This window comes from Seriola aureovittata, chromosome 1 (genome assembly GCF_021018895.1).
Source record: "Seriola aureovittata isolate HTS-2021-v1 ecotype China chromosome 1, ASM2101889v1, whole genome shotgun sequence".
Taxonomy (NCBI): domain Eukaryota; kingdom Metazoa; phylum Chordata; class Actinopteri; order Carangiformes; family Carangidae; genus Seriola; species Seriola aureovittata.
The window spans coordinates 5608328-5618881 of record NC_079364.1 but is presented as its reverse complement, the minus strand read 5'-3'; the positions used below and the strand labels follow the sequence as shown (position 1 = coordinate 5618881).

General features: G+C 40.8%; 1 protein-coding gene across 1 annotated transcript; it reads left to right on the top strand.

Moving 5' to 3' along the window:
* The first annotated feature begins 364 nt into the window (after positions 1–364).
* On the top strand, positions 365–2415 carry cartl (cocaine- and amphetamine-regulated transcript-like). Its single transcript, XM_056373183.1, has 3 exons — positions 365–653; positions 1402–1479; positions 2065–2415. Exons 1-3 carry the CDS (start codon positions 516–518, stop codon positions 2170–2172), a joined length of 324 nt encoding a protein of 107 aa, XP_056229158.1. The 5' UTR covers positions 365–515; the 3' UTR covers positions 2173–2415.
* The last annotated feature ends 8139 nt before the right edge of the window (positions 2416–10554 follow it).

Below are 10554 nucleotides of genomic sequence, written 5' to 3'. Positions count from 1 at the left end.
ATATTTATAAGATTCTAATCTATAATCATTATTTACTTCCGTTAAAAAAAAACACAAAATAGCGTTAAAACCATCCGTCATACCTGAGGGGAAGCACGTGCCCAGGCAATCATCTCACCTGTCTGCAGCTGCTGTGTTTGTGGACTGGAGTGATTTTATTGTAGATTTTTTTTTTTTTAAATAGAAGGACCATCTACGAGCTGCCGGGGTTATTCATACTTTCCAGCTGCAAACAGAAAACTGAGCTGGTGGGTTTATCGCGCCTCCATCCATCCCCGCCTGCCCCCATGCAAAACTCTCCTGCATGTTAATCCTGCAGCGCGGGCGGGGCTATAAGAGTCAATATAAGAGAGGAGAAAGTCTGGTGGGTGGAGGGAGAATCTTCTGTGTCCCTGCTGCGACCCTCTGCTCCTCCAGTCCTGAGTTGCTGCCTCCTGCCGGGACCTGCAGAATCCTCCTCCTCCTCCTCCTCCACCTCCACCTCCACCTCCACCTCCTCCACCGGGACCAGCACTATGGACAGCTCCGGGATGCTGCGCGGGCTGCTGTTTGTCGGCCTGCTGTCCTTCCTGTGTCACGGCCAGGCGTCCCAGGAAAACTCCGCGGAAGACTTTGGAGTGGAGAAACCCGAACCAGCCGCAGACAGAGACCTGGTCAGTATCCAAAGCTCCACAGATGTTAGTTTATGGATGAATATCTGTAATCGTGGGTCAAAGTGATTGAGATCCCTGATGCTGCAGGGTCACGTCTCCTAAGCTTCACAGGCCTGTGTGTATTTGGACTTTAATAAGCTATTTTCTTCAGTTCAGCCAAACAGGAAACTCAGAGAACTTACATTTCAACAACAGTTTTCAAATTAGTTTTGTGTTAGTTTTGCATGTAAGTTTGTTAAACACATTTCTGCTGTATTGATCTTTAAGAGATTCATAAATCAGAATTTTTTCTGAAATCAGTTTTTATTTTTCTTTGGCTGGTTTGTCACGATTGTTGAAGGTAACGGAGAGTTTATTCACCTTATTCTCAACACCTCATAAACTCTGCCAGCCCCTCATGCTGTGCAGCCAATCCATGTTGAAGTCCACAGAACTTTGTTTTTTACTTTTAGTGGAGGTGCAAAAGTTCCCAAATATCAAAGCTCAAGTTGAATTTTGGGGGAAATGTGAATAAAACAATATTTATATTTCTATATCATGGAAGGGAGCGGTTAGAAAGACCACAACGTGTCAGGTTGAAATGTTCCACTCTGTAAATATCGTGTAGCTTCAATGAAAAACTAGGAGCAGCAGATACAGAATAAATACGTGATACTGGCGTATAGAACGACGTTAGAGCTGCAGTTTGACACTTTGTCTTCAGGCTTCATGTTGTTGTTTGTGTGAATGAACTTCTTCTGCCGAGCAGGTGGAAGCTCTGGAGGCTCTGCTGGGCAGGATGCATAATCGGATTTCCTCCACCGAGAAAAGAGGGAGCATCCCGCTGGTAACTCCACTTCATTCACTACAAAGAAACTCTGAACGCACACCTTTACCTTATTCCTCGTGAGGGACAGCAGAGTGTAATTCAGTCATTTGTGAGACAGCACTCAGTCACTGCTGTTAATTAAACCAGTAAGCAAACGATACCTGCCACTAATTAAAAGATAACAAGGAAATGCCAGCAACGGTCTTTCCCTCAGTGCAATTACAGACTAATCAAGATTGCTGCCCAGCTCCAATTAGCCGAGAGAGGGAAGTTAAAAAGCTGCAGAAGCCTCTCAGTTCTCCTGACCCCTCAGTGGATCAGTCTCTTACCTACAGGCTCAATTTGAGCTAATGAACAGGAGTGAATTATTTCACCGTAAAAGAGTGATTAACTTCTCTCTCTCTCTCAAATAAATCAGAATAATCAACAGGAAACGAAAAACAATTCATCAAAGCAACATAAAGGCCTGTGCAAATATTTGCTCCATTATTTTCTATATGTTAGGGGGAAAATTGAAGGTAAAGATGAAGCACAATTTTTACAATTCTTGAAATGAAAAGATATTAATACCATCTCTCTGCATCCTCCTCCGCCTCTCCTCAGTGTGGGATGGGTGACCGGTGTGCCATGAAGTTCGGGCCTCGCATCGGGAAGCTCTGCGACTGCGGGAGAGGAGCCAACTGCAACTCCTACCTGCTCAAGTGCATCTGAAAAGCACGGGACTTTTTTCTTTTTCACAGCATCACTTTTTCAGGACCACAACCTCCTCCACCTCTTGGCTGCGCACGAGCCTCGACTCGCATCCTGCTGTCAGTCTCTAATATCATCGTTTACATCTGTCATGCATTGCTGTTGTTGCCTGAGTATACGCATGGATTTTGTATCACTGACCGTGTTGATGTTCTACTGTAGCATGTGAATGTTTCATGTACAATAAACATATTTGTCAACAAATCTTTTTTGTTATTGTATTTATTCAAACTTTACTCATAGTTACATAAGATTCCTTGGTCCATGTTGTTGTAATTGGTGTTAAATTATATGATAGGAGTTTTAAAGGTCCCATATTGTAAAAAGGTAGATGTCCATGTGTAGTTTGATTATAAAGCAGGTCTAGTTTCTATATTAATACTGTGAAAGAATCAAAGCTCTCAGTCCACAGAGAAATGCACACAGCTTGTATTCAGAAACTGAGCCTTAAAACCAGCCGTCAGGACTTCTGTAACTTCATGATGTCACAACAAAGCACCGCCCTCTTCCAAGCCCCAAGCCCCGCCCACCTGGACCCACCATCCAACCTTGCAGGATTTGGTTTCTCTGAGTGTTTACCTGAAATCTACTATATTTTTATTTGATCACTCAGAAAACAGTCAACCAATCAGAAGAGAGGCTCGGAGACTCCTCTCTTCTGATTGGCTCACCGACCTTGTTGCTGCAGCTCCAGAGAGAATATTCAAGATGTAAAACTACACTGAGATAGTTGGAAAAAATCTTTAAAAGTCATTTTGTGTTCACAAATAAAAACTGTATCGTCACATTCGAAATGAAAGGTGTTTGCTTTGACTTCATGCATCTTCACATTACCTGTTTTGCAGAGGTTGTTTGCCTAATGTTTGTTTGTATTGGGCCCATGACAGTATACAGGAAGTGTGCTCAGCTGGAAACACAGCACAATGCAAATGATAGCTTTTCAAGAGCGGCAGGCGTTCGATCGTCCTCCCGCACACGTCTGTCAAGCAGCAGTAAGGGCTTTTGTTCTTCAAACAATTCGGCTGTGTGGTTTCAGATTAGTGTGGCCACTGAAGAGCAGCTGTCACGTACACGATAACTTCATGTCGCAGGCCTATGAACCTCTTCTGCTTTGGTCTTTTGTGTTTTATATGAGGACACAAACAATTTATTCAGAGTTTCTACAACCAGCCAGGAAAGTGTTGCTCTGACATCCCGTATCTTCACTGATGTAGAAGCTGTCCAGTTCTGACATACATGGTTTACCGCACATCAGCGTACGGAGCATTTAAGGTCACATGAATGCTTTCATCATCTCATTTCATGAAACCAGAGGCTCCTTATTCTCTCTCTTTTAGCTCTGTGTTTGCTCTCCACCAGCTCCTGAGGGAAATATCTGGCTCTTCAGCTGCTAAACGCTCCACTATGTTCACCAGCTTCTCTCTAACTGGGGATGTTTTCTAATTGGTGCTGGGCAGGTCGTGGACAGTGGGTTTATCAGAGATTGTTTGCTGAGTGATATAGAACCAAAACAACGAGCTAAAAGAGGGTAAAAAGCTGCACAGAGCTGCAGCCCTGTTGACAATTCTCTGTGGTTTTTACTTCACACATTTGATTAATATGAAAAAATACTGATTGGGGGAGCTTTTATTTCAGAACAGTTTGATGTCATTTTCCAATTAGTTTTTAGATTTGGGAGGTCAGAAATGAAAGCAGGCTGCACAAACAGCACATAAACTCCTGCAGTGACTTTAATTTGACTTCTTTTCAAATCCACAAGATGAAATCAGTCCTGAGACAAAAACCGGCTGCAGCACCACACTGATGTCATAGCAGGGGTTTTGTTTTTTTACTTTTAACTGGGTCATCATTTCCTGGGGTGGAGCCAGGTGAAACATGCTTAGTGTGAATTAACCTTTTAAAAAGGCAAGTAACAAGCACTGTAGCCAGCATGAAAGCTCAACATTTCTGGAGGTGCATTCAAAGCCACACTGTTGCATGGAGCTGTTTTTTGCGCTTCAGCAAACTGAGCTTGATTTATTCTCCAAACTCTTTTAGAAACTGACCTTTCTTAAAGTTTACTCCTGCCTCTTCCAGAGTCTGAGCTCCCCACCGCTGCACGCATTCATCCACAGCTTGTAATAAATGTGGTTCATTCACAGTCTGCTTCGTTGTATTTCACCACAAACTGTGACAGATGAAAGCAAAGCATTCAGCTGAGACAAAAGCCACGCTTATTCCAAATAATAATAATAAATAAATTAAAAATTAAAAACATTGCTGAAACGCAGAGCAGATCCGGCTCGCCACCACATGTGGCCTGCAGCCAACAGATACAAGCTTTTCATTTGTCCCTGGAGTCTTAATCCGCAGGACCATAAAAGACTGAAGGGCTCATTTAAAGGTCCTTTGGCTCCTTTTGTCTTTGGGGAAGAGATAGGAGACAAACAGCAGTGTGATGTTTCCCTCGTTCATTGCCCGAAGCAATTTAGGCTCTAATAAAAACAAGTCAATAGACTGAATGAAAAGTGTCTTCATTGTTGAATTCTGCTTGACTCGATTTTTTTGCAGAGGAGACAGCAGAGTGCATATTCAATAAAGTGATCGAATTTCATGCACCGATGGACATTTTCTATATATATGACACCTTTCCTGTTGCTGGTAATGCTTAGATTATATTAAAGCAATACAAATAAAATAATAAATACATTGTGATGTGTAATGGCAAATATATTCATTTGTACTCTGATATTTACTTTAATTAACTGCAGGTTCAAGTATTTGTTGCATTTCAATTTACGGAGAAAATGTTATAATTAAACTGGTAATTTATAAAATATGTATAAAAAAACTAATATAATAAAGGCCTAATAAATACAGTATATACAAGCAATCAATCAATCAAACTTTATTTGTATAGCACTTTCCATACTGGTTAGTGCAGTTCAAAGTGAAACAGAATAAATTACAATTCACAACATAGATACAATGAAATAAGAATAAAATAAAGTGATTAATGACTAAAAACCATATTTAAGTATTAGAGTATAAACTCTGTGTGATATAATAATATATAAAACATGTGCTAAGCCAACTGAATCAGTGTTAATAATGTATGTAATATTGCATTACATCTTTCATTGGTTAAAGTGAATGTTAAAGTGCGAATGACACAATAATAATAATAAATGCTAAATCATTGTGTATCAGAAGTGAAGCGTTGTGAAGTCAGGAAACTGACTCAGTTCCACGTCTATGTGAAGTTTGCTGACATTGGTCACCATGAGCTACAGATTAGGACCATGTGAGGCTGTATCAGCAGAAGCGTTTCAAAATGATAAATGCTGCATTTTATCGCTTTTATTCATTTCCTCAAGAGGAAGAATGTGTTTTTTTTCGTTTCTCCAGTTTCACTGTAAAGTAAGAAGTGAAATTTTAAACTTTCATTCTGGAACAAATCTTTTCCCATATTTCAGCTCTTTTGTTAGAAACATCAATATCCATACACCTACAGTATATAACCCATTTTTTGCCTTAAATCTCCGCCTCTGCAATTTTCCAACACTATTGTGAGCTCAGCTGTATTGATTCTGCTGCTGTGCTCAGAAACCAAGTGAAGTCTCTATTTATTTACCATTTAAATGTATCTGCCCAAAGCTCTGGCAGTGGACTCTCTCCTGTTAATGTTCAGTCTTTTGACTTCACACTGTGGCTCACCTGAGCTCTCTCTGCGCCGGCGCCGGGCGGCTGGAAGTCACAATGAGCTCCTGTGTTTGTACAAAGAGCCGTCACACAGAGTGGACCTGGCTCTGTTCAGGCAGCTGAGACAGGAGGCTGTTGTGTCCCGTCTACACCCAGGGGAATGTGATCTAGCTGCAAGGAAAACGTACCAAACTCTTCAAATTATTACTGCCATGTGTAAATAGGTGATATTAAATTAGTAGACTACATGAAGAATAAGAAGTTTGCATCATCAACCGTACAGTACGTGTTTATGGTATCACATTTGAATTTAAAGAAATGTTTCTCACAGATGTTACAGTGAGTGTGAAAATTGCTCATTGTTTTCTTGCATTCATGCAGTCCAGGAGGTTGGTATTGATTTCCTTTGTTACACTTTTCCAGACAGACAGCACATTTTGATGTTTCCCACGGGATGAAGAGATGTGTGGAGCAATTACTGGCACATCGCTGCATTTATAACCTCTTCAATGTGAGGACCAACAGACACGGACAGATAGACAGAGTCATTTTGTGACCGCCCAGAGGTGATGTCCAGATGGTCGGCTGTTAACCTTTAACCCTTATGATGACTGATGCTCCCTGCTGCTGCCCTCAGGTCTGACTTCACTACACAGAAAGCCTCAGGTACAATAAACATGATCAGGATGAAACAATGTTCTTGGCTCATATGAATACGTCTTGATGTGTTGATGTTTGACATAGAGAACTAACTCATTTTCACCTGTGACTGAAACATTTAAGCTGAAATGCAAGATGTGATTATGTCGTTTCACAACAGTGACACTCCCTGTAGGATCCCATATAATGCCCAGTGTATGGCATCATTTAATTACACTGAGACGCCAATTACCATACAGTGTGATAAGCTTCTGCTTTTGCTAATGTTGTGACGGGATTAGCGCTGCACCACTGGCTAAGTACAACAAACTAATTACTTTACTCGACACATTTCTATCACAGCACTGAGCGAGACAGAAAACTATTAGATGTGTCCTCAGTGGAAGCGGCAGGTCAATGCTGTGGGCCTCGTTTCATGGGGTAACGGTAGAGTTAATGTACGAGTCATACAGGCAGATGGTAATGAATGTTTACATGTAATGTAGACAACACTTGAGCCAGGACAACCCAGGACATAACACATTCATAACACATAACACAGTCTATAAAAACAACAGTCCAACAGCACAGCTGTAAATGTTACATAAAAAGCTGCATTATGTCATTAGAAACACACTTAGTTTCATTGAGACCTTAACGTTTGATAATGTTTGACTGCTTTTTAATTATTGCATCTTTTTGGAGCATATTATAACATGTAAGAATAATGTCACCTGTAAGAATAAACACACATGAATTAAAATTTCTTTTACCTAAAAAAACCTGCAGAGTAGGAGGCAGTCACGTTAACAGCTCTGAGAAATGTCAGGTTTAAAAATAATGTGCACAAATTGGTGTAAGAATAGTCTTTAAAGCACTTTGGAACAGACAGACATTAAGTGCTTTATAAAAGGTAGCAAATTTATACATAACAAAATACATTAACTGCACTAGAATAAAACACAAGATAAAAGCAATGGAGACAATTCTAGTTCTCCTATAAAAGTATGTTTTAAGAGGAGAACAGCTGCTTATAACCCCCATGCTGAGTGGAAATTATGCCCTTGGTTCCATGGAGGATGCTGTGGTGTGTTTCTGCTCAGATGTAAAAATACACTGAGTGTGTATAATTTTTCTTTTTTTAAATATAACATAAAATATCAGCCACTTCACTTTATCAGAATTTCTTCAGCTAAATATAAGAATGAGGTGAAGTGTCTTTCTGCACCTATAATTCATATTAAAGCCTCAGACTTTCTGTGAAACTGACAGCAATTCCATTCAGATTGTGTGAGCTAGAAAAGCTTATGAAAAGGATCAATCATGTGTATCTCTGGGCAAAATATGTAATTTGCTTCTGTATTTTCAATATGAATGGTATTGTAGTACTGAGCTAACATAGTGGCATAAATGGAAATCCATTAGACTGAGATGTAATTCAAATATAACTCAAGGCATCTAACCTTCATTTTCATATGTGGATGTTTCCGAACACTTTTTGTCCGTGTGTTTATGGATGGACGCACACAACATCAGAGCTGTGGACAAGAATGAAGAATGAATTACTCCAAAGAGCACTGCTCAGACTGCGAATATTTTTTATGGAGATGCCGAAAAGCTGCAGGAAAGAAAACACAGCACGGTATGGGCCCGGTGTTAAAGAGATTCTCCGGTAACAGACAGAACAGACATGGCTGTCTGGACTCACTGCAGAGGGATCAGGAGGTTAACAGTTCATCTTTAAATGGGCACTTCACTCAAATTACAAAAAGACTGTATTTCCACTTAATCCAGTCGTGCTGATATCTTTGGCTCTATCTGCTGTGGATCTGAGATCATGTGACTCCAATCACCTCGGCGCAATGGAGGTGAACAGACTTCTCAAACACAGTCAAACACACTGCAATGCCGGAAAACTTCCTGTTGGCTCAGAGTGCACGTTTAGCCGAGCTATTATCAACCAGTGATCAGGTCAGAGAGCTGGATTTTAATGGGACGGGCTTTTATGCTCCACGGCAAGAGTCAGGTAAGAACAACATCACCGATCTCTTGTCTACGAGTAGCCAGCAGCGGATGAGAAGAGATTAGATTGTCTTAGCTTAGCATAAAGACTGGACACATGGGAAACAGCTAGCCTGGCTCTGTTTGAAGGAAACAAAACGTTATCTGAGTGAGGGCAGCCCCCTGCTGCCTGCTGATGGTTTGGGACAATCCTCACTGCCTGCAGAGCTAACTCTGTGTCGTCTGGGTTAGCTGCCGTTTCTCACCGAAGTTCATGCGTCATGCTACTTATCTAAAGCCAAAAAATATCCATCAAAGTGTGATGTGTTCAAAACAAAGTCTTAGAAATGCAAGGATGAGAGCCACATACAAATTTACCTCTACACAGATTTCTTTTTTTTTTTTTTTTAACTGGTTTCCAAAGTGTTTCTTTATTTCTAAGTACTGGAAAAGGCCGTAGAAGCTGCGGCAGTAACTTCTCTACTCCCCCTCCCTCAGACACGTTGTCTATTATTTGTAAATTGGAAACGTGTCTGTAAGAGGGCTGAAAGTTTACATTTTCCAAAGCTAACTGGCGCCACAAAAGTAGAAAGTGAAGGTTGGAGCCAATCAAGCAGTTTGTACAAGCACACACAGTCTAATCAGGCACAAGACGGGCAGACACCTGTGTGGTGGCAGTAAGGCTGTGTTGAGTCTTTAGAGCAAGTTTTTGGAGAATATCCTTTTACAGCCTCAGGAAAAACACGACCTTTTCAAGGCCACTGTCCATGCCCCTTGAAATAGCACATGGCACAAAATGCTTTCTGTTTCACTCGGGCAATAAATGATTTCTAAGCCATGTGAGGGGTTTTAAGCAGGTCTGCTGACAGGGAAACTGTCTGGTTGGCTGCTATTATCACATTCAAGGCACATGTGTTGAAGCACGCTTTTGTCAGAATCTTCTGTGTATATTCATCCTTAACTTCTTTGTGAAACCTCATGGTTGCAAATTAGTTTCACTTTAGGGAATATGTATCATATCATAGTGATAAATTGCCTATCTTCTCCTTAACACATGTTCCCTGCCTGTATCCAAATGCAGCTTCATCTTCATTTCTCTCTGATTAATTATTCCTGCAAAAAGACACCTGACTTCTTATTGGTGTATTTATCAACTTCATATCAGTGTTTGACGACCATTTGACGCAGGCACATTTACTTCTGTTTCCACTCTGTGTTCTATCAGAAATAAGGTTCCAGTTTTTGTGTTGATGAAAGGGATTTCATCCCAGGCTGTTAGTCTACTGGTGTATCTGCAAATTACTGTTAATTAGCTTTCTTAAATAAGCCACAGAAAGACACAAAATTCAATGCAAATAAAATGTAACTGTGTTAATTGTGCAAAATGTGATGTAGATATTGGATCTTATGGACTCCATGCTGTGCCTCTGCGGTTGCTACCAGAAGATGGAGCTGTCTCTTTACAAACATTCAGTGAAAGCTGTGCGGGCTGCCGCCGCGTGGCGGCTCTGGTCCCGCTGGTTTTCCCCTCTAATCATGTAATCAGTGGTTGACTGTCACCTGTCACTAATTAGTTCCTCCTCTCAGTGAACTTAGTGCTGAAATAAAACCTGCAGGTTATCAGCAGTTAGTGCCAAGCTGTTTTTCTTTCATGTCAGTCCTTAAAGTCTGATTGTTGTAATTTGCCCCTTGTGAAGCCACGACTGTTTTTCAAATAATGTAGTACATGGAGACTTTGTCTGTCTGTCTGTCTGTCTGTCTGTCTGTCTGTCTGTCTGTCTGTCTGTCTGTCTGGGATTTATATTCTCTCAGCTTCTCACATAATGTGTGCGTCTAAAATTGCATGGGAGCATAAAATCTGACCACAAAGATAAAAGAAAGTCAATTATTATACTGTATTGTGAGGTGATGCTGCCCGTTTCATCATTTTTGATGATATCATCTACTTTGAGAAGACAACAATTCAAAAGCGTTTGATCGTGGAGTGGGTCCAGTTGTTGTTGCAGATGTCCAGTTTTTCTC